This window comes from Mustela nivalis (assembly GCF_964662115.1).
Source record: "Mustela nivalis genome assembly, chromosome: 5".
Taxonomy (NCBI): Eukaryota; Metazoa; Chordata; class Mammalia; order Carnivora; family Mustelidae; genus Mustela; species Mustela nivalis.
The window spans coordinates 113,704,683-113,729,834 of NC_139024.1; the positions used below are offsets into that span (position 1 = coordinate 113,704,683).

Here is a 25,152-nt window from a genome sequence, read left to right on the forward strand (position 1 = left end):
AAATCTAAGCTGGCGAGGAGGGTGATGAGAAGGATGTTTGTATGATCTCCAAGCATCTTTCCAGAGATGCCTTGTTGAAGGGGGAAAAAGTAAGTAGTTATTAGAGAAACTACAACATCTTGACTGGGTGATCAAAATCAGTATTACCAGGGGCTTCTGAATGTGATTCCCTGAGGTCACAGGCCAGTGAATCTGGTCAGGAATACATTATCTGAATCTAATCACTACAAAACATGAGAAAAATCCAGAGTGCAAGCATTCCAGGTATATAGACAGGCATGAGCATAGGGCCAAAGGTGGAAAAGAACGTGTGTGTCTCTTGGGGGATACTTTTTGAGAATAAAGAGTAGTTTAGTTCACCTGGGGCGAAGTACAAATTAGACGAGGCAGGGGAGAGAGAAATAAAATTACAAAGGTAAATTGGGACCATAATGTGGAGGATTTTCCACGTTGGTCGTGGATTCTGTATTTAAATTTAATAGAGAATATAAAAATTGATTTTATTATATAATACTAAAGAAAGAGCATTAAAGAAAAGTGTTGACATATAATGAAATCAATACCTAAATAATTTTTTTTTTAAAGAATTTATTGATTTATTTGAAAGACAGAGATCACAAGTAGGCAAAAAGGCAGGCAGAGAGAGGAAGGGAAGCAGGTTCCCCGCTGAGCAGAGAGCCTGATGCGGGGCTCGATCCCAGGACCCTGGGATCATGACCTGAGCTGAAGGCAGAGGCTTTAACCCACTGAGCCACCCAGGCGCCCAATACCTAAATAATTTTTAAGAAAGAGTTTTAACATGGAGCTAAATGTGAAAGGCTGTTTTCATTCTTCTATTCATGCCCTTGATTGAGCACTGACCAAGACCCAGCACAGGGCCAGATTCTGGTATGGCTGGGATCAAAAAGGTGGACTTGGCCCCTGTGCTCTCTGTGCTTATAGTTCCAGAGCTTTTGCTTAGGTTACTTTTTATATCAAATGGTTTCTTGGTCCAGTGCCTAAGTGTTGCTGATTTTCTTCCATGGTTCCCCACTGTTAAGGGTATATGTAGCACTGAAGTTCCTAATTCCTTGGTATGGTTATATAAATCAACCACTCAACAAGTATGGACTGGGTGTGCCTCTCCTTGTGCAAAAGCTGTGATATGAATGTATAGCCTGTCTTAGTCTGATGAGTTTACATCCAAATTGCAGAGATAAGAAAGAAAGTTGCATTTAAAATAATTACAAATCAAGGTAAGGCAGTGAATATAAACGCATCTAGCATAAAATTATAACTGGAATGCACTGAGAAGAGGAAGAGAAGAAAGTAGGAATTAATGGTCTGGAAAGGCCTAATGAAGAGCTAGGGTGTGAACTGAGAAGGGTGCAGAGGGGTGGAGAGGAAACAGCACTGCCACAGGGGCTGAGAATGAACCTTTAGTAGGCGCGGCAAAGTGGGAGACAGGATTCAGCAGGGAGCTGGGCACACTTATAGTCTGATCTATGGAAACTTCTCTGACTTCTTCTTCTTCTTTTTTAAAGATTTTATTTACTTATTTGACAGAGATCACAAGTAGGCAGAGAGCCAAGCAGAGAGAGGAAGGGAAGCAGGCTCCCTGCTAAGCAGAGAGCCTGATGCGGGGCTCAATCCCAGACCCTGAAAGCATGACCTGAGCTGAAGGCAGAGGCTTTAACCCACTGAGCCACCCAGGTGCCCCAACTTCTCTGACTTCTTACTTAAGGTACTTATTGAAGGGGCGGGAAACTGAGGATTAATAAGAATCAGAAAATTCTATGGTAGTCAATTTGGGAAAAGAATTTGGGAAAGGGTAAACATGGTACAGGACCACCGATATTTTCTCCAAAAATAAATTCATATCCATTACAAATTAAGCACATCAACATCAAATCTTCTGGGCTAAAATATTTACATGGCCCCTCCTCTACCTAGTCGACTGGCACAAATGAATCCTAGAAGTATGTGGCCCAAAGAATATTTCCAGAGAAGGAGCTGTAAAAAGAATTCTGGACTTAAAGGTAAGAAGTTTAGGTTCAAGTTTGGGCTCTATCATTTATTAGCTATGTGATGTAAGAAAATCACTTAACTGCTCTGAATCTTTAGTTATAAAATGAGTTAAGAATACATATCTCATTAGGAATGCTTTAAGGATAAAATGAGGTAATGTTTGTGAAAGTGATTTATAAGCTATCAAGTGCTAGACAAATATATTTGCATATAGGTAAGATAATAATTGGACAAATAACTTGGTTTGGTCTTGGGCAATTCATCCATCCAACTAAATGCCCACCATGTGCCAAGCTCATAAGCCCTGGGGATGGTAAGACAGCATCTGCCCTGCGAGTTCCCACTCTAGCTGGGTAGACAGACACAAGTTATCACGTGTTATGTGTAATGTTTTTGTTGGAAACTGTGTATAGAGGTGATGACAGTTAAAATTTTAAATTTAAAAAGAATTTCATGTGTTAATTACTATATAAACTGAAATCTTGTTTAAAAATTTGTTTTTATTCTTTTTTAAAGCCATTTTATTTATTTGAGAGAGAATGAGAATGGAGTGGCGAGCAGGGGAGGGGGAAGGAGAGACTCTTAAGCCAACTCTGTGCTGAGTGCGGAACTGATGTGGGGCTCCATCCCACGACCCGGAGATCACCACCTGAGCCAAAACTGAGTGGATGCTCAACTGATTGTGCCATCCAGATGCCTCTTGTTTAAGAATTTAAAGTCATTCCTAGAGTAGTTAAATTTGTAGAGGAAGAGAGTAGAATGGAGGTTGCCAGGGATGGTGGGAGGGTTAGGAGTGGGGAGTTAGTGTTTAATGGGAACAGTTTCAGCTTGGGAAGATGACAAAGTTCTAGAGATGGATGGTGGTCATAGCTGCACTCCGTCTTCACACCTGAATGTAGTTAGCGCCATAGAACTGTACACTTAAATGGTGTATTTCATGTTAAATGTACTTAACCACAATTAAAAAAGAATTTAGGGTCAATCATAGCCAATTTTTATATTAGTACTCACGAAGGAGCAATATCCAGATGGTTGATGCTAAATCCAGAAGAGCAAAAGCCTCCCAGTGTTGTTGATATGGTTAGGAATGCAACGGCCAATGAATAATCACAACCTATAAATCCAGCGGCTACCAGGAATACCGCAGGTCCAATCATTCCTGGAGTTAAAAAGTTATAAACAGAAAAAGAAGCCCCAATATTAATATTTGCTTGGGTTACCTTAATATAGTATAAATCTGAGATTTGACACTACTGCCACCTACTGTAGAAATGCTGTACTGCATAAAAGACTGAACAGTTTTCATGACAAAATGAAAACTGCTGGAAAACACATAGACATAATGCAACTAATGTGAAAATAATGTAAAAGAAAATATCACAATGCAACATTATTAAATCTTCCTTGCCAAGACTCAGCTAAAGTTCTACAAAGAGCAAGAAGAGAATGAAAAATATAGTTCGAGAGAGAAGCTATATTTGGTACAGAATGAGATTCAAAGTTCATATAACCAAAGAAGATAAACTAGATAAATTCTGTTGAATAAAGTTAGAAGAACACTCCATCTAGGTTTTAGCATTAATAGCAATATACATATTTTATTATAGGCAGTTAAACACAAAATATGTGTAACAGGAAGGGACTTAATGAATGGGTTGCCACTATTTCTCTGTTCTACAGCAGCACCTATCCAATAACTCTCTGTGATGATGGAAATGTTGTATTTGTATGCACTGCAGTCAAGGAACTTATTTTAAAGTTTCAATTAAATATAAATAGCCATATATGGATAGTGGCTACCATATTGGACGGAGCAGGTGAACAGAAGCCAAAAAAGAGAAAATTGGATTGAATCTAATGGGATCTATTTCATTTGCAGGTGAGGAAAAATTCTTGGGAGTTGAAATAAGTAAGTAATAGAACAGGACAGCACCTTCCCAGCAGTAGCTGCTCAGAAGGGGTTTGCAGAATTATCCTGAATAGCGTCCTTTTATAAGGTAATTTCTGAAGTATAGCCATCAGAGACTTCCAGGGTCTCCACTTACCGAAGATCTTAAAAAAAAAAAAATAAAGCAATTGTCATAGAAAGTTTTAAAACTACCTTTATGAAAGCAGTCTGAAACATATGATTATTATCATATATGTGGACAAAAATATGTGGACATATATGTGGACAAAATAAATGACTAATACAATTTCTATTTTGCCTTGCAATATAAACAGAGTAAATAATGGTAAACTGAAACAAACCTTCATTCAATTCACTTACCTATCAGGCTAAAAACTCTTCTGACACATATTGTTGAAAAATTCCATTTTGCCCTTAAATTGTCAGCAGCTTGACCAGACAGGATCATACATAACCAACAGCCAAAATAAGGCAGTGCAGAGAGTAGCCCATTCTGGAAAGAATAAGAAGATTTAGAATTAATTACGTGGTGGTGGTGGGGTGACGGAGGGGAGGAAGAACTAAAGCAACATACATATACACACACCCACCAGCACTCAAAAAGAAGATTCATAGCAATATCCTATTGATATTTAAACAGTCCAGTCTGCTCAAAGTAATCTTGCATGTTATTTTGGGACCTGGGGTACAGCTTTAGTAAGAGAGGACAAATCTATTAGCTATAGATTCTCCCTATTGACTAGTTTTTGGTCAGTTTTTACTTATTTGCTTATATTTACATAATACTTATATATTATATATGTATTATAGCTTTATATTTAAAATTATATGTAATGACTCATTTATATTTTAAAATTTAATAATATTTCTATTTTAAGTGATATAATTTATATTTTATATAAATATAAAGATAGAAAATGTTAAAAATACATTTATAAATTACATAAAATTGCTATATGGTATACATAATTATACATATTTATATTTGTATTTATACAAATTTTTAAAAAGATTTTTTAAAAAGATTTTATTTATTTATTTGACAGACAGAGATCACAAGTAGGCAGAGAGGCAGGCAGAGAAAGGAAGGGAAGCAGGCTCCCTGCTGAGCAGAGAGTTCAATGTGGGGCTTGATCCCATGACCCTGGGATCATGACCTGAGCCAAAGGCAGAGGCTTTAACCCACTGAGCCACCCAGGCACCCCTATACAAATATTTTTATTACAAAGTAACATGCAGATACAGAAAACTACATAATTTCAATGTATTGCTTAATGAATTATTCTAGAATGCACACCATCTAAGTCAAGTGTCCAATGTCCACATGCTTTGAGCAGAGGACACAGGTAGTGAGGTGACAGACCTCTATTTTTCCCTCTTCTTTTCCTTTAAGTTCCCACCTAAAAAAAAAATAAAAGTACCAGGAGATATGAAACGATTTAACATGGAAATGTGTTATTTGCTTTGTAGGAAATGATCTGACAGTCAGTTTTTTAGGAAATCACAAATTCTATAAAATGAAAAACACATACTTGGAAAAAAAAAGATATTTTCTTCTTCTATTCATTTTTTTCCCAGCATAAACCTGGGGTGCCAATAATAAATGGTCTAATTTTGCTAAGAACAAATGTTTTTATAGTCTGAGAAAGATGGATACACCTTTCAGTATTTTATAACTAAGGTCGTGTTTTACAAAAAAGGTAGAAAGATATTTTATCAGTGGTATTTAAATCTGGTAATAATTCCATTTAAGCATCATGAATGGTACAAACCAAAAAAAACCTGTTGATGTTTTAAATTTAAGAATTTAAGTGTGCTTAAGATTCAGTTTTTTTCATCAGTTTGTGGTCCTCTATATTCAGATGCTGTATGCTTCCAGTTCTACTTCTATAGCTAAGATTTTTGTTTCTTTCTTGTATTGAGCTGAGTAATATCCTCTTAAAAATTTTTTAAAAAAGATTTTATTTATTTGACACAGAGAGAGAGAGAGAGAGAAACAGCGACAGGGGGAACACAAGCACAGGCAGAGGGAGAGGGAGAAGCAGACTTCCGCAGAGCAGGGAGCTGGATGAGGGAGCTCAATCCCAGGACCCTAGGATCATAACCTGAGCCAAAGGCAGACACTTAATGACTGAGCCACCCAGGCGCCCCTCCTCTTTAAATTTTATTCTATTTAGATTTCTGCAGAATAGGATCACATCTATCATTATTTGTGGCAGAATCCTACACATGAATAAACTGAAGCAAATAGAGAAGTGAATTTTCTGATATTGGTCTAGTTCTCTCGTGGGATAAGACTGGTAATTCATCAGAGTTACTGAAATTTTCCACTTAAGGTTCAAATGTTAAAAACTCTGCTAACAACCTACAACTACCTTCTGCAAACTACTACAAATCTTCAAAATTGGGTGCCTACATGGCTCAGTCGGTTAAGAGTCTGTCTTCAGCTCATGTCATGATCCCAGGGCCCTGGGATCGACTCCCAAATCAGGCTCCCTGTTCAATGAGGAGTCGGCTTCTCCTTCCACCCCACCCTGCCGCCACTCTTGCTTGCTCTCTCTCACACAAATAAATAAAATCTTAAAAAAAAAAAAATAGGGACATTAGAATTAGGAAAAATTAAGAAAAAAGGAAAGTGAGGATAACTAATGAAGCTAAACTTCTATGAAAAAGAAAATTTATAACAAAGGATCAAGAGCTTTAAACATTTTAAATTAATGAGATTATAATTTTAAATATAATACTTTTCTTTTTTTAAAAGATTTTATTTATTTATTTGACAGATATGACAAGTAGGCAGAGAAGCAAGCAGAGAGATAGGAGGAAGCAGGCTCCCCGCGGAACAGAGAGCTCGATGCGGGGCCCGATCCCAAGACCCCGGGATCATGACCTGAGCTGAAGGCAGAGGCTTTAACCCACTGAGCCACCCAGGTGCCCCTAAATATAACACTTTTCCAAGGCTTTATTTTGAACAAAGGTTAAAAAGGAATTCATTTTATTTTATTTTAATTTTTTAAAAAGATTTTATTTATTTATTTGACAGCGAGAGAGAGAAATCACAAATAGGCAGAGAGGCAGGCAGGGTTGGGGGTGGGAAGCAGGCTCCCTGCTGAGCAGAGAGCCCGATTCGGGGCTCGATCCCAGGACCCTGAGAACATGACCAGAGTGGAAGGCAGAGGCTTAACCACTGAGCCACCCAGGCGCCCCAAAAAGGAATTCATTTTAAAAAGGGGCTTTTATTCAACTAGAGAATTAGTTTAAACTTTTTTTTTTTAAGATTTTATTAATTTATTTGACAAAGAGAGATCACAGGTAGGCATAAAGGCAGGCAGAGAGAGAGAGGAGAAAGCCGGCTCCCCGCGGAGCAGAGAGCCTCATTCGGGGCTCAATCCCAGGACTCTGAGTTCATGACCTGAGCCAAAGGCAGAGGCTTTAAGCCACTGAGCCACCCAGGTGACCCGAGAATTATTTTAAACTTCATTCACATTTCTTTGAATTTTGAAAGAAAATATCTTTTTGTATAAAAATGGAAGATAAATGATTTTGGTTTACAAATATTTTCTCCTATTTAGTGGATTTTTATTCTTGTGTATGTATGTGTGTGTGTGTATTTTCATTCTTTTTTTTTTTTTTAAAGATTTATTTATTTATTTGACAGAGAGAGATCACGAGCAGGCAGAGAGGCAGGCAGAGAGAGAGAGAGAAGGAAGCAGGCTCCCAGCCGAGCAGAGAGCCTGATGCGGGGCTCGATCCCAGGACCCTGGGATCATGACGTGAGCCAAAGGCAGAGGCTTAACCCACTGAGCCACCCAGGCGCCCCAGTATTTTCATTCTTGATAGTGTCCTCTGAGGCACAAAAGTTTTTAATTTTGATGAAATCTAATTTATATATTTTTCCTTTGGACCCGTATGCTTTTGGTATTATATATAAGAAACTGTTGTGAAGGTCACAAAGAAGTATGTATACCTTCTAAGAGTTTTATCGTTTCAGCTGTCACATTTAGGTCTTTGATTTGTCTTTTACTTTGAAGGCAAAACACTACCAACTTTCCTTACCAACTGCTTCTTTCTCTTTAGGTTTTTCCTCAATCTTTAAAAGACAAAACCCAGCCCAGAGATTATGATAGAAACTGCAATTCTTTTTTTTTTTTTGAAACTGCCTCAATTCTATGGGTTTAAAAGAACTGGCAGTTTTAGGAGGTTTTTCTTTAAGATTTTTTTAAAAAATGATTTTATTTATTTATTTGACAGACAGAGATCACAAGTAGGCAGAGAGGCAGGCAGAGAGGCAGGGGAGGGAGGCTCCCGGCTGAGCAGAAGCCCGATTCGGAGCTTGGTCCCAGCACCCTGGGATCATGACCTGAGCCAAAGGCAGAGGCTTTAAGCCACTGAACCACCAGGTACCCCCTTTTTAAAAGATTTTATTTATTTATTTGAGACAGAGAGTTGGGGGGCACACAAGCGGGGAGGAGGGTCAGGGGCAGAGGGGGAAGCAGACTCTCTACTGGGCAGGGAGCCCAATGCAGGATTTGATCCCAGGACCCTGGGGTCATGACCTGAGCTGAAGGCAGACCCCTAACAGAGTGAGCCACCCAGGCATCCCAGGAAGGCCCTTCTTACACAGCTTTGCAGTTACAGCCTGCCAGAGCATGAATAATGCCTCAGAGCAACACAAATTCTGTGTGCAGTTTAAAACTGTATTTTGGGCTCAATTGTTAAACATCTGCCTTAGGCTCAGGTCATGATCCTGGAGTCCTGGGATTGAGCCCCACATCAGGCTCTGGGCTCGGCGAGGAGTCTGCTTCTCCCTCTCCCACTCCCCCTGCTTCTATTCCCTCTCTCACTTTCTCTGTCAAATAAATTAATAAATTCTTTTTAAAAAAGTATTCTTTATATCAGAAAGAGATCATTACTTCTTCTTACCTCTTGAACATTGAACCTTAGGATCTCCTTCATGTAAGTAGGCAATAACGTCAATAAAGTATAAAAGGTCCAATTGTAAGAAAAATGTGCAACTACAATAGCCCAAAGAGGCGATGATCTTAGCATGGATGTCCATGGCACTGACTTCTGTGAAGAAAGCTGAAAAAAATAACAGGCACTATTAGTATATGTTATGTTTAATATGCATACTTTATCAGCCAAAATTCCATCTGGAACACATTACCAGCCTTGATTAGTTAGTTCCAGAAGCTTTTCTTGGAAGGGGTAAAGATTTATTTATTTTAGAGAGAGAGAGAGAGAGAGAGAGAGCACAAGAAGGAGGACGGGGAGAGATTGAGACAGAGAAGCAGATATCTAGCCTGATGCGGGGAAGATCTTACAACCCTGAGATCATGACCTGAGCTGAAATTAAGACTTGGACACTTAACTGACTGAGTCACCCAGATGACCCAGTAAATTCCAGAGTTTTAAACCAGCTCTTTCAAAATATTAAACAGCAATAGAGCTGTCCATGATTCAGGTTGAAAGAAAAAACAGGAATGTAATCTTATAACTCTTTATGAATGTCAGAATTCACTTGCAGTATTAATTTCTCCATCTATAAAATAGAGAATAGTTTCATAATAAAATTCAGAGGTTGACATAAGGACAAAGGAATGAGACTGCAAGTCCTATTAGAATTCCTATTTCACCATCCAATCTTTACTCAATTCCAATGTCTTATAAGAAGGTCGCAATAGAACGTTTGTTTAAGCGGCATCTGGAGAAATGGTCTTTGAAGTAGGGTGTAAGCACCCGAGGGGGATGTAAGATGACCCCTTGCTGTATGGAAGAACATTTCAGAACTTTTTTTTTTAAGATTTTCTTTATTTGTCAGAGAGAGAGAGACAGCACAACGGCAGGCAGAGAGAAGAGGTTCCTCGCTGAGCAAGGAGCCTGATGGGGCACTAGATCCCAGGATCCTAGGATCATGACCTGAGCTGAAGGCATCCCCATTTTAGAACATCTATCTATACTCACTTTTATTCTAAAGAAGAGAAACTAAACACCATTAATATTTAATAACTAGGTTGGCCCTGGAGTATGTCACATGTCATATGCTGTATCATCTCCCCGGTTCAAAGGGGTTGATGGTGTCCTCACTTGTCGGCTTGCCCTCACAACTACAACACAGTACAGTTTACCCCCACCTTTTTAAGTGGGTTTATGGATTTTTTTAACCAGTTTTAATGAAAACAAATCTACAAAACTGACACTGTCTTCAAAAGATTCTAACAGGGACGCCTGGGTGGCTCAGTTGGTTGGACGACTGCCTTCGGCTCAGGTCATGGTCCTGGAGTCCTGGGATCGAGTCCCACATCAGGCTCCCAGCTCCACAGGGAGTCTGCTTCTCTCTCTGACCTTCTCCTCGCTCATGCTCTCTCTCACTGTCTCTCTCTCAAATAAATAAAATCTTTAAAAAAAAAAAGATTCTAACAGAAAGTCATGGAAGAGAATTCTAATAACATAGGCTCACAGGAACACTAAGACAACAACAGAACTGACACTTGTCCTCTTCAGTCCTTTGTCAGCTGCCGCATGCAGCAAAGTCACAGTAGGCTCACCAGATACAACACAGTCAACACTGCTCCCATTAAACATTATTATTACCAATTTTTAAGTAATAAAAAGTTTTTCCCATTGAAATTCCAAATTCATGTACACAGTTTATTTTATTTTATTCACTCTTCAAAAAGTCTATTTTTAGACATGTTTTATAATACATTTAAGTACAGTAGTACCTGTAGATAACCATGAATAAATATACGTATATTGAGTGTTAACCCCCACCTTTTTAGTGATGCATGATTAAGAAACATGAATCCAGTGGCCTGGAGCATCATATTATTACATTTCCTATACACTAAAGCTCTGTGGTTTCCTTCTCAAAAGCTAATACAGCAATCTATGTTTCTGCCTCCAGGGTTCACGATTATTTTAAAGAGAGGAAGAACTATTATTAATCTTCTTGTGCCTTTTTTTCCCTAGGGACTTTTTATCTGACTTGGTAGATACACTCTTGTGTTTTTCACTCTGTATCAAAGATGTAGGTGATTTGGGGGAAGAGGAGGAGAGGGAACTTTTATTTTGATACAGTTGCATATATCATATTGAAATTATGTGCACACATGTCTGTCTCTCTCTGGAGATCACAGGTACCCCAGGAACCATGCCTTGTTCATTTTCTTTCTTTCTTTTTTTTTTTTTTTTAAAGATTTTATTTATTTCTTTGACACAGAGAGAGACACACACAGCCAGAGAGGGAACACAAGCAGGGGGAATGGGAGAGGGGGAAGCAGGCTTCCCACAGAGCAGGGAGCCTGATATGGGGCTCAATCCCAGGACTATGGGATCATGACCAGAGCTGAAGGCAGATACTTAACGACTAAGCCACTCAGCCACTCAGGATCATGACCAGAGCTGAAAGCAGATACTTAACGACTAAGCCACTCAGGCACCCCTCATTTTCTTTCTTGTATTAATTTTTAACTCCTCAGTACCTGACAAAGAACCTAGGACATGGTAATTCTCAAAAAAAAAAAAAAAATGTTTAAAGAATGAATGAAGTTCAGCAGATGCTGCACATTTCTTAGATTTTAGATTCTTAGATTCTTAAGATTTCGGTGGAGCTTCATGTAACACATCATTATTTTATGACTTTTTTTTTTTTTTTTTAAAGTAAATTCTCTGCCCTATGTGGGCTCAAACTCACAGCCCTGAGATCAAGAGTCTCATACTCTACCAACTGAGCCAGCCAGGCACCTTTATCTTATGACATTTTTAATCACAACATCATCTGGCTTAAGAATGCAGTTTGGAATTCTATGAAACATAATCCTCCGAACTCCTTTAGCTTCTGAGTATTCCATTTTCTGAAGTATATGGACAAATTAACCTTAAGTTTGGATAAGGGATAGCTTTAGATACATATCGAGGTAGAGAAAGCAAGCTTTTTAAAAAAATCTAAATAAACTGGGTTTTCTGGGTGCCTCAGTGTGTTAAAGCCTCTGCCTTCGACTCAGGTCATGATCCCAGGGTCCTGGGATTGAGCCCCGCAGTGCGGAGCCTGTTTCCCCCCTCCTCTCTCTCTTCCAGCCTCTCTGCCTACCTGTGATCTCTGTCTGTCAAATAAATAAATAAAAAAATTTTAAAAATCTAAATAAACTAAAAGGTTTCATAAGTCCATAAAAATAGTGATAGAAATGAAGTAATGAAATAAATAAGCTGTTACCATCAATGCTGAGAAAATGTGACAAGACGTATCAAGTTTTATATGGCAAGATCTCACAATGCATTACATTATTTTTATCTGTCCCTTAGGGGTAAAGTCGGTCACTCATTTGATCAACATCACAGAGGATACCAAGTGAATAAAGCAACTTTATACTATATTGTGATTTTTTTTCTGAGTTTTTGCCAACCTGAAGACCAAGAGGCGCTATATTCCTTAAAGTTCAGCAGCTTGTAGAGACATTTGTAGAAAAATTTAAAAACTTAGAAAGAAAGGTGAATGAGCCAATATTTAATTGCTGCCTGGTTACACTATATATAAAAACTGAAAATATCAATAATAACAACTTAATGGGTAAGAAAAGTTTTTTTTTTAAGATTTTATTTATTTATTTGACAGAGAGAGAGAGAGAGAGAGACATCACAAGTAGGCAGAGAGGCAGGCAGAGAGAGGGGGAAGCAGGTTCCCTGTAGAGCAGAGAGCCCGATGCGGGGCTCGATCCCTCAACCCCGAGATCATGGCCTGAGCCGAAGGCAGAGACTTAACCCACTGAGCCACCCAGGTGCCCCAAGAAAAGTTTTAATATAAAATATTTTGTTCTTAAACGAATAAAGTCACAATAAAGGCATTAAAATGCTAAAGAAGACTGAATACATTTTAATTTTTCCTGATTTTTTATGTTCTTTTATTCCCTCCAAAGACAAATATTTTATTTCCATGACTTGAAGACTTACTGTATTAAATTATGACAGATTTTTATTTCTGATATACTATTGTGCTTGATTAAGTGATAAAAATCTAGCTTTAATAACATATAATTCTTTTCCAAGGATCTACACTAGAGGAGCAAACAGGTAAGTATATATCATACTGTATGTCATAACAAATGTGCTGTTTCCTTATTATATCACACTCATTTAAAATATAGATAAGGGGTTGGAAGAGGGGAGAAAAGAAAAGAGAAAAATAAATAAAATGCAGATAAAAAACACTAGTTTTCAAATAACTAACATTCTATTTTCTATTAATTAAGAAGACAAACTCAAGACGCACAGATAATCATTATTCTAGAAGGTTTAGAGCAACTTATGGGACACCTGGCAGGCTCAGTTCGTAGAGCATGCAACCCTTGACCTCAGGGTGTGGGTTTGAGTCCCACACTGGATGTAGAGATTACTTAAAAAAAAGAAATTGAAGTGACTTATAAAAGTAATCTTTCATGAACTTAATCTTAAAAGATTGAAATTTCTCAAATAAAACAAACCAATACTTCATCTATTTCATTTGCCTGGTCTCTACTTTGCCCAGAACATGCACAATAGAAATATCTGTTTAAAAATTGGTACCTCACTTCTGAAGAAAAAAAAAGTTCTGAAATTGTTTTAAAACATGCCAAAATAGGGCACCTGGGTGGCTCAGCTGGTTAAGTGTCTGCCTTCGGCTCAGGTCATGATCCCAGAGTCCTCCATTGGGTTCCCTCCTCTGCAGGGAGTCTGCTTATCTCTCTGCCTCTCATCCAGCTTGTGCTCTCTCTCTGTCTCCCAAATAAATAAATAAACAAAAAAATGTGCCAGAGTCCATACCTGATTTTTTAATGATGAAAGAATATATTCTTTTTCATGGCGGGAGATGGTCTTGTGAGTTTCTGGCGTTTCGCTAACGAAAAAGATCCATAAAATAAACCAAACGATGCCAACTATACCTGAAAACGGAAAATAAGTTAAATAAAATTAGAATGCACCAACATCAATTTTTACATGTCTTGAAAAAATTATGTAATCATTAATTATCAAAGTAAAACTGGTTTCAGCTTGGTGTTGATTTCAAGTTCCACTCATAATTTCCTAATGGGATACTTGCTATTTGTATTATTTCCTATAAGTTTTGAATAGAAGAACTTTAAGCACATGACTCTGCTTATCAGAGTCTACCAGACAAACATTTTGAAAAATAAATTTTCACAATCTATTATTTCTACAGATACCTGTTTTCACTCATTGATTTGTTTTTTGTTTAAAATACAGATGTATTTTCTGCATGAAATGTCTACATGGCAATCTAATTTATTAAAAACATGTAGCATCCTGCTAATGAGATTGCAAAATGAAAGGCCCCGAGACTGAATAAAAAGAGAAAAAATTAAAGCTATTAAGTGAGGGCATCCTACTTTGCTTGAGAAAAAATATTTTCAAAATATAAATTTTTATAATAACCAATACTGTAGTTTTTGGTAGTGAGTATAGCATTAAAGTCTTGGATTCAACAGCAGCTTCTATTGAGAAATATTCCAAAATTAGTATCACATCATAAGTCAACTAGATCATTTTAAGCAAATAAATTTAAAAAACAGATTTTCATTAAGTATTTCAGAACTTTGTGGTTTAGGAGTTGGTAACTTAGTGAGTTGGAATATATATTTTTAACCAGTTATTAGACTATTAATACATTTTGGATTTGTTACATTATGATTTAAGTTAAATTTTTGAGTAAACTTACCAAAAAGGTAGAAGACGTAAGTCCAATTCATATAGAAACAAATTATTCCAGAAAGAGGAAGAGAAATTACTGTCCCAAGCTGTGCTCCTAGAAAACAATAAAGACTTGGTAAACTCTGTAGAGAGATGAACGAGGGGACTGGTCTACTGCTTAAGGAAGAGGGTAACAGATTTTCTCAAGGAATCATTTACTAGAAAACCCACAATATGTAATTAATTTGTAATTACATTAGTTACAACTATGTAGCTATTGATGAATTAGAATGCATCAATCAGTATAGGACCCATTATAACATGAGCTAGTCAATGCCCCATTACTAGTAACTGAAATGAAATGCAAGTGTTTGGGGAAAGGTTCAAAGATGGTCTCTAAGGCTGATAAACATAATGTACTGCAGTACAGCTGAGGAAATAAGAATGAAGCTTTTAGTGATCTAAGTTGCCCAAAATATATTACAAAGAATTGTTTCAGATAAATAAATAATGAAATTCATTTTAATCACCAAATAGAAGACAGCTTAGTAGAGAGAGTGGCAGTTAAAATAATGAGATGTTTTTTCTGATGTCAAGTTTTAGAGGAAAGAAAAATAAACAAGTAATTATTATGGGTTAGAAAGGTTAAGTGTCACAGAACAGTGTGGAAGTTCAAATATGGGACAGATGACCTTTGACTCCCAGAAGTCAGGAAAAGATATAAGAGGCAGCAATAGACTTTGAAAGATGGGTAAGGTTTTTGTCCCATAGAAACAAGGTTAGGAAGAAGATAGAGAGGCAGATGTAACAGGACGAGTAAAGGAGTAAAGTAGGGAAACAGAGTGGGTTTGGGAACTTTGCTTGGGTGAAGGAAAGGAAGAGAGGATAAAGGCTGGAAAACTATGTTGGATAGTAACTGAATATCTACTCTACTTCAGGCACTGTGCGCTAGGGATTAGGCTAGCTGCAGCGAAGTAGTGAAGACTAAAGAATCTTGACCCCAGTTGGATCGTAGACCTCACTCAATACATAAGGAGGAAGCATAGGTAGTACCAGCTCATGAACTTATATCGGATTTCTTTTTTTTTTTTTAATTTTTTTTTTATATCGGATTTCTCATGTTGATCTTTACATAGCTGTAAGAACCACCTTCTTAAAATGTGAATTGGATCATGTCTCTCTTTTGATTAGACACCTCTGATGTCTCCCCATTGTATTTTGGAGAAAAAAACCACAACAACTAAATTTCTTCCTGTGGCCTGTAAAGCCCGATATAATCTGGCTCTTGTCTATTTCTCCAACTTCATCTTATTCCATTCTCCCCTTTATTGATTAAGTTCTAGCCACCCACTGTGGTTTTTCATTTCTTTGAACTCTTATGTTATTTCCTGCCTGAGAGCCCTTGTACAAGCTGTTCTGGTTGGCTGGAATGCTCCTCCTGCTCTTTGCATGGCTGGTTCTTAGACTGCAGATTTTAGCTTCAAGGTGACACCAGAGAGGTCTTTCTCAACCACTGTATTTAAAAGCGGACAGGTCCAAAATTTTTCATTCAGTGTGTGATCTTTATAATTCACATACAAAGCTCATGCGATCTTACCCATTGATTAAAAGGACAGCAAATAAATGCACAGAAAAAAGATGTATGAAGAGGGGCTAAGAGTTATGACATGCTCATTAGACAATCAGATTAGATATCACAATTTAAGGACAAAAGGGTTTAACTTTCCAGCTATTGGAACTTAAAAAAAAAAACAAAACCATAGCATTCTTTATATAAACATCTGAACAAGCAACATGTTTTGAAATAAATGATGGCAGATGGAGATAATGACATTAGTCAATGAAGCCACATTGCTATATGTTGCTGGGCCAAAGAGAAAAATTATTAATAAAATTATACTTCCAAAATTTTATTTTTCACCCAAAGGAGTATTCTGACATCGTTTGGGTGAGAACACATCTCTTTTTTATCCAAGGTTGATATATACATAACAGATTATAGCAAAGTTTTTACATGAATAGTTATCTCACCTGCATATGAAATGCTAAGAAGCTTGCTTCTTTCAAGAGGGGGAGCCCAAGAAGACCACATGGCATGCATAGCTGGAAATGTAACACCCTGAGGAGGGGAAAAAGATATTTCCACTGAAATACAAGATACTTTTGTTAATGTTTTAAATCCAGTTGAGTCTTTTGTTGTAAGAGAGATTTCTGCATAAGAACCACACTAGAATTGGGTTCCGCGAGGTAAGATGTTTCCACAGTGTTGACTGAAAGTACCTTATAGTGAAGTACTTCCAAAATCTGAACAAAGATTTGTGGATTCTGTCAAGTGGCTTGAGGACTACAAGATAAGGATTTATAATAAATCTAAAAGAATACACTGCATGATGATGTAAAGGAATCCCTCTCAAGGCCAATTTTACTCATTCACTCTATTACTGGCCTGAATGAAATGGGAATATTACTACCAAAATATTACTTTTAAAAAATGCTGAGCTAATACTTTGGGATACTGGAAGAAAATTCAAATTGACCTTAATCAGTAAGAAAAATTGTCCTATAAAAAATCCCGATGGGGGCGCCTGGGTGGCTCAGTGGGTTAAGCCGCTGCCTTCGGCTCGGGTCATGATCCCAGGGTCCTGGGATTGAGTCCCACATCGGGCTCTCTGCTCAGCGGGGAGCCTGCTTCCCTCTTTTTCTCTCTCTGCCTGCCTCTCTGTCTACTTGTGATCTCTCTCTGTAAAATAAATAAATAAAATATTTAAAAAAAAATCCCGATGAATTCAATTAGAGTGCATATAGTTTTTTTTTCTTTTCTTCTTGGTGATAACTAGCTTAGTAAATGCCAGTTGCGGATATGAAGTGGCAGTGGAACGGTGGAGGCAGGAGGGGCACAGAGACTTGGGACAGGAGGAGCTGCTGGAGGAGAGGTGGGAAGGAAGAGATTTTGGTGGATTCAAAGCTGTGGATTCACAGCGTCTTTGGTCACTCACTAACTGTGCAGTCTAACAAAGATTAGTTAACCTCCTTGAACTTCAGTTTCTTTATCTGTAAAGCAAAGATAATACTCCCTATCTCACATGATTGTTGTAAAGCTAAAGGGTAGCTAGTGCTATTATTATTAACAGAGACAAGAATAAAAGCTTTAACACTTTGTACTTTCTGCTGATTCCTTTAAAAACAAAACCAAACAAAACAAAAAAGAAGAATGAAAGACAGAAATACCAGTGGAAGGCAAAAATGATTTAGGCAGGGGCGCCTGGGTGGCTCAGTCAGTTAAGCGTCTGACTCTTCATTTTGGCTCAGGTCACAATCTCAGGGTCATGAGACGGAGCCCTGCACTAGACTCTACACTCAGTGGGGAGTTGACTAGAGATTCTCTCTCTGTCTCTGCCCCTCCTGCTTGTGCTCTCTCTCTCAAATAAATAAATAAAATCTTAAAAAAACGATTTAGGCAGCAATGCAAGTTGATAACAATCTGTATCACAGGAGAATAGAGATCACTACAGAATAGAGATGAAGGTGTTGGGAAACATCCACAAAAGTTATGTTGTGAAAAACTTTATTATAAAACCTTAGGGGCCTTGTGGGTATATTTATGGGGAGTCAGATGCTAGAGATGAAAGATGCTGACCTAAGTTTATGGATGAGGTAATGTACATGTGATAATACTGGCGGAACAGATAAAGGCAAAAGAAGAATAAACGCAACTTAAATTCTATTCAGAAGTAACACAGTTACTTGAGATAACAGTAGTAATACAATCAATATACTATAATGCTAAATTAGTGACATAAACAGACAAGAAGCTAACATACGGGAATACATTCAACAAGGAGATTCAATATTGGGATCAGAGAAAATACACTACAGTTAAGTATATTTTATTTATGTAAGAAGAGGAACCTGGTAATAAGGGAGTCATTTTTATTTTGTAGTCAAAGGAGTTTGTTTAATACAACTCTATTTGATAAGGACAAAATAAGAATGCTCAGATGAGTGATCAAAGCTTAAAAATAACAGTACTTGGCAATTTCCAAAGTATTCTAGCAATCTTTATCACATCTGAGCTGTGACTGAGGAGGGGGCAGGTATTTTAGTTCCAGTTTTAAAAATGATGGAACTGAGGTCTAGAGATGAAAGCTTGCATAAGGTTTCACTATTAGATGCAGTGGAGTTAACTATTCAAACTCTGATCTTATGACTCCAGTCAGTGTTTTTCCAGCACAGCATGATACACTGTTACCTAACATAAGCTTCATGCTACACACCAAACTCAGAGATCACTATTTCGGTTAAGTCAAAAGTATGTTAAGAGCAAAATAAACCTATGTCTCAGTTTCACAGGTAGAAGCTCAAAGTCAGAAACAAAAAGAGACCATTATTTAAAGACTGAGGTACCGGGGCACCTGAGAGGCACAGTCAGTTGAGTGTCCAACTCCTGACTCTGACTCAGGTCATGATCTCAGGGTTGTGGGCTCGAGCCCTGTGTTGGGCTCTGTGCTGGACATGGAGCCTGCGTAAGATTCTCTCTCTCCCTTTCCCTCTGTCCCTCCTTCTTGCCTCTCTTTCTTTCCCTCTCTAAAGCAAACAAACAAACAAACAAATAGATACATACTATGAAATGCAAAAGAGAAGTGGAAAGGAAAAGAAAGATAAGAATTAAAATTTTCAAGTGATAAAAATCGTAGGAGGAAAGGAAAAAAAAGATAAAAACTGGTAATTCTCAAAGCAGCAGAAAGTTCATAAGAATCACAAAACTAAAGAAAGATAGTTATATAAAATGATATATTATTTGTCTCTAAGCTAGAGAATCAGAAAAAAAGAACAAAGAGGAAGCTTTATGAAAAACAAGCAGGGAGCCCAATGTGGGGCTCGATCCCAGGACCCCGAGATCATGACCTGAGCGAAGGCAGATGCTTAACCAATTAAGCCACCCAGTTATCCCTAGTTAGTCACCTTTCTAATTAAAAAATAAATCCCTATTATCTTCTAATGTTAATTTTTGGTTTATATTAATACCAAAGAATGATATCTTTAAGAAGACCGGAAAGTGGTACAGGATAAGAGGGAAAAAAAAAAAAAGAGAGAGAAAAATTACCTCTCCCAATCCTTCTAGTGCCCTGAGTGCAATGAGGGCTCCAACTCCCAAATCTGCAGCAATGGGAGTGAACAGGGTAAAGACAGCAGTGCCAAGGATCCCAAATCCTAGCAGCAGTTTCCCCCCCACTTTGCTGGCAATATATCCTCCAGGAATCTGGGTGATGATGTAGCCATAAAAAAAAGAACCGAGAATCCATCCTTGAGTTTCCGCATCCCACTGGTACTTTTTACCCTATAAAGAGTAGGAGGAAAAGAAACAACATTTTAAGACCTTGACTAAAGAGCTCTTTGTCTAACTGGCATGTTAGTATATATAAATATAATTTGAACCACTGTTTTAGACTGAAGAACTTGCAAACTTTCTACCAGGTAGCTGAGTCACCACAGCACAAGCATGCAATTTCTAGAAGTGAACGGAAAGTAAGTGAAAGCCATAAACTTCAAGAAGGCCCGTTATTTTATGAAACTAGACTATAGATGAGTTGTAGAGGCTTTCTCATGACCATAACCAAGAAAGCTCAAAAAAGAGGCACAGATTCAATCCAGAAATTCTACCAAACAGAATATTGTAGTGGCTGAGCTGGGCTTTGGAGCCATGGCTGGGTTCAAGACTAGCTCTATTACTTACTGGATTTGCGATGTGGGAAGATTATTAAATGAAAAAGGTCTGACACGCACTTAACTGTTCACTTAATGTTGGTTATTAGTATGCACAAATATAGTTCATTAATATCTCCCTGATTCAGAACAAGTACTTGAACAAGCATACAGAACAAGACAAAAGAGCAAGTATTTAAACTAAGCCATAGACTTCATGTGAGTAGATGTCTTTTAATTAGGAGCAGCACATTGTAAGGTCATAATGAAGATTTAGTGACTCATCTGACATCTTTAATTCACATAGTTGTATCACTGAGCCAATGTGTCAAGAACCATGTCAGGATCTCAGAATTTCCTTTTACTGGTCATATAAGGCACATGATCAACAAAAGCATTTGCTAAATGAAAGATACAAAGCATCCCTCTAATTATCCTTACTTGAAGTACCAATTTGTGGCTTAACTATAGGATTCTTGGACTTCATGAAACGTCTGTCCAGCAATTATAAGTCACAGGCTGAAGCAGGAAAAGTGTGTGATGTGTACTCAAACATGTATTCAGCAACATTATTAAAGTCAAATAAAATTTTTTTCTTGGTAAGTTACTATTCTGTATGCTTGTTTATTTGGGCAGAAACCCTCTCCTGAGCTTGGATGTGCTTGTGTATTAACAGCAGAGGACACTAACCCAAGTGCTATCTGGCTCTTCTGTGAGCACTGAAAATGGATGATGATATACTCATAAAAAAGGACACTAGCCTTTTCTCCTTTTCTATCTCCTTGTGTCATAGTAAAATAAAATACTTAAAGTATGCAAAACTCAATTCTGAACAAATGATGGGCACACAATTATCAATTCCACTGTAACATGAAGCAAGCAAAGTGCCTTAAGCAGCTTAGGTTAGGCATGTGTAAACTTTGGAAAAGAATGTCCTAGGAAATTGACCTGTTCTTATTCTTCCGCTGCAGATGACCTAAGCTTTCTTGCAACCATAATCTTTTAAGTAAAACAACTACTGCAGAAGAGTCCCATAAAAACTATTCAGCAACATCAAAAACAATGAAATTTTCTAGTAGGCTAAACAGGTTTTTCCAAGTTATCTTCAAGGATGGTTGGTATGTTTAGAGGAAACCGAGAAACTACTTTTCGAACAGATCAAAGTATATTACACCAAGCAGCAGTAGCTGTCGTCATCTTACTGTTCAACCAGTTGCTGAAAAAAGCACAAGAGAAAAAGATTCAGAGCTTCTGTGAATAAAGTGTTTGTGGTTTCTATAGGATTAAGAGAGACCTTTCAATACTTTTACTCAGATGTATTTAAGGATTAAGATTGCTTGTTTAAAAAGTAGCACTTACCGTTTGATTATGATGAACTTTTATGGGAGCAGAATGCTCTGCACACTCCTTAGAGGTTCTGTTATCTGCTAAAGTTGTATTTGAATCTACCATATCCACTAAGGCAACACTCAGATTCACACGTAAGGCATAGAGAACGAAGAAACCGAAAAAAGCCAAAAGTGCTAAGTTGTAGCGAGCAGAGCAGCACACTGGAGCTGAAATAAATATTGGGAGACAACTTTCACTAGAAGAATAACTTAGATGATATTATCTAAATTACTAAAAAGGGTACTTTTTAGAAGTACACAAATTAATAAACCATGAATATTCTTCTGGGACTATTTTCAGATTAAGCATAACTAAAAACATTTATCAAGGAGAGTTTGTTTTCAGTAGCTGTAGTTTTGATAAGCATTTACACATGAGAGCCTGAACTATAAGACAGTTTCTTAAAACATGAAGGCAACGCTTTATCAACTTTGCTCAGAAAAATCTCCATTACATGGGTGCCTGAGTGGCTCAATGGGTTAAGCATCTGCCTCTTGATTTTGGCTCAGGTCATGATCTCAGGATTGTGAGACTGGGCCCCCCAGTGCTAAGCCTGCTTGAGATTCTCTCTCCCTCTGCCCCTCCCCCTCCCTTTGCTCCCCTCCCCCGGCTTGTATGCACATGTGTTCTTGCGCTCTCTCTAAACGAAAAGAAAAGAAAACTCCATTACAGAGTCAAAACTGAATCCCTAATCCCTGCTGGTTGACAAAGATTCAAGAAAAATAGTTAAGGGGTTTAATAGCATCATTATTTCTGAAAAGCTATCTAAAACATGGCCAATCAGTACAGAGTACTCATTACAGCAAAGCACTGATACTGGGGACTATGAGTCAGTAGCCATCTCACTGTAATTGAAGCCCAGCACAAAAAGTTTCCTGCCAAGACTCACATGAAACCCCTATAGATAAATTTCTTACCTTGAAAAGTATCCTCGGAGGCTGGGTTTGAATCAGAAGCCATGATTAGTACTTAAGGCCCTCCTAATCTAAATGTATTTAAGAATCCAGAAGCAAACTTGCAGAATCTATGACAGTTGCAGCATCTGTGACAGTTGCTCAGTTGAACATGCTTAAAGGGCCCACATTAAAAAAGGAAGTAAGCGAACGTAACACAAAGATTAAAAAAAAAAAAAAAAGAGGAAGGCGGAATTGGTTGAAGGAACCAATGAAAGAAAGATCATGCAAGAGGAGGAGTTTTGATCTTTTTTTTTTTTTTTTTACCTTAATTAGGGGCGTATGCACATTAGTTTGTCTTTTTCTTCCTTTGCTGAGTTGTAGCATTGGAGAGGGGACAGGAATTTAGGAAGTTAAGGTTGAGTGACAGAGAGAGAGTGGCTAATCCAGGGTTTTACAGAAGTGCAGGGCAAACACTGAGTGTCTGATAAACAGCTGTCAAAAGATACAAACGTCTATTTTACTTGGTAATGACAATCTGGAGTTAAATACATATACATGAATATATGTATGCTCTTGTTTAGTAATGACCTACTAACACTCCATATGTTTGTGTTTTTTCTCCTACTCAGGAATCCTGGTGTTGCACTGACCCAACCTCAAGCAACAGGACATTTGTTTAATGAATATGGCACAACTCTACTAAGGGACATATTTATGTATTATGATCCACCTCACTTTTCTAGAAGCCCTTACACACTTTTTAAAAAAAATAATTTTATAAAAAAAATTTATTTACCACAAATATGGTATCATAATTTATGACAAAGAGAGCAAGAGAGCACAAGCAGGGGGAGCGCAGTAGAAAGAGAGGGAGATGCAGGCTCCTGGCCTAGCAGGGAGCCTGACAAGGGGCTCGATCCCAGGACCTTGGGATCATAATCTGAGCCAAAGGCAGATGCTTAACCATCTGAGCCACCCAGGCGCCCCTAGAAGCCCTCACACATTTAACAATTGTAGTCAGATTTTCCTCTGTGTAGGAATCACACCATTTATCAGAGAATTTTTCATTTGGCATTCTCGACTCCTTTTGGAGGAGTACAGCTATTAGAATTATGGCACCACTGCCAAAGTGAGATCTTGACCTATGAGAACTGTATTTCTTTTATTTTTAATTTTTTAAAACCTTTTAAAAAAAGATTTATTTATTTATTTATTTGACAAAGAGAACACAAGCAGGGGGAGCAGGGGAGGAAGAAGCAGACTCCTCACCAAGCAGGGAGCCCAATGTGGGACTCCATCCCAGGACTAAAGGATCATGACCCGAGCCAAAGGCATACACTTAACCGACGGAGCCACCCAGGTGTCCAGAGAACTGTATTTCTAAGGCTCCATTTATGCTGTCTCTGTTACCTGAATCTAGATACATTTGCTCTCTGCTCTAACCAAATGGGCTGCTGTCTAGGTAAAAGACTTTTGGATAGTGTAAGGCATGTTTTCTTTATCAGCTGCTCTGTGTGGGACAGTAATACTTAGAAGTCTGGTGGACTCATAATCTTGTCAAATTAGGCCACCATAGTGTTATTTGGAGTAACTTGGAACAAGATCATTCCAGATATATATACTGTCTGCTTTGCCAAGGTACTATTGACAAAGTTCATTATGTCTTTCAGCAGAGAATGACAGTTGGTAATTTACGGTTTCAAGAGTTTCTCGGGTTGCCAGTGTGAAGATTACAAAGGGGGAGGAGTGCGAATGGTGGTGGAAGATATAGACTCAAAAGATCATTTATGGGACTGTTGTTTTCCTGGGAAGAGATGAAGGTGGCTTAAAGTAGGATAAAGCAGAGGCAATAAGCAGAGTGGGCAGATTCTTTTTTTAAGATTTATTTTTTTCCTTGAGAGAGAGAGAGAGCGTGCAAGCAGGTGTGTTGGGGGAGGAGCAGAGGGAGAAAGAGAAATCCTCAAGCAGACTCTCTGCTGAGCAAGGAGGAGACCTGGGGCTCAGTCCAGACCCCATGAGATCATGAATGAGCTGAAACCAAGTGTCAGATGCTTAACTGACTGAGCCATCCAGACACCCCAGAAATTGGCAGATATGAGATAAATTTAAAAACAGAACTGACAGGCCTTGCCTACATATTAGATGTGGGAGTAAGTGAAAGGGAGGGATGAAGTTACTAGTAACTCAATTCACTAATTAGTCTAGACAACATTATTTTATGCTGTTCTGACATAATGTTATTACTCCTCTCTATCCTATTTGCAGTTACCTTATTTTACTGTTTTCAGCTTCTCCCCATGTGATGCTTGATTTGGACTATGAGGGCATACCCTATGAAGATGTGGGGCAAACAGCCTGATATTACTTGATAAACTGACCTACAAGTTATGGATCAGGCAACTATGACTTTTTGGGGCAGAATCAATAATCAGAAAATAAAATGCCAACATAGATGTCACAAAGTATACAGCTATGAGGTTGTAAGAAATATTACAAATATTTGGTCACTACTTTATATAAATGGCTGTTCTTACGTATCAATCAGAAAAAATTTTTTTGAAGAAA

General features: G+C 37.9%; 1 protein-coding gene across 2 annotated transcripts in view; it reads right to left on the minus strand.

Moving 5' to 3' along the window:
• Positions 1-25,152, minus strand: part of SLC17A5 (solute carrier family 17 member 5) — a 49,223-nt gene that overhangs the window by 19,395 nt on the left and 4,676 nt on the right. Inside the window, exons 1-9 of one of the 2 annotated variants that reach the window (XM_082731151.1) lie at positions 22,609-22,826; positions 21,662-21,858; positions 19,704-19,937; positions 16,631-16,718; positions 14,628-14,714; positions 13,715-13,833; positions 8,840-8,998; positions 4,277-4,409; positions 3,019-3,166 (exon numbers count right to left, since the gene is read on the minus strand). In XM_082731151.1, the coding sequence (XP_082587277.1) occupies positions 3,019-3,166; positions 4,277-4,409; positions 8,840-8,998; positions 13,715-13,833; positions 14,628-14,714; positions 16,631-16,718; positions 19,704-19,937; positions 21,662-21,858; positions 22,609-22,651 (1,208 nt within the window). In that variant the 5' untranslated portion in view covers positions 22,652-22,826. Of the gene's footprint in view, positions 1-3,018; positions 3,167-4,276; positions 4,410-8,839; positions 8,999-13,714; positions 13,834-14,627; positions 14,715-16,630; positions 16,719-19,703; positions 19,938-21,661; positions 21,859-22,608; positions 22,827-25,152 lie in introns of those variants that run through there. The other variant, XM_082731150.1, reaches the window with a different exon arrangement.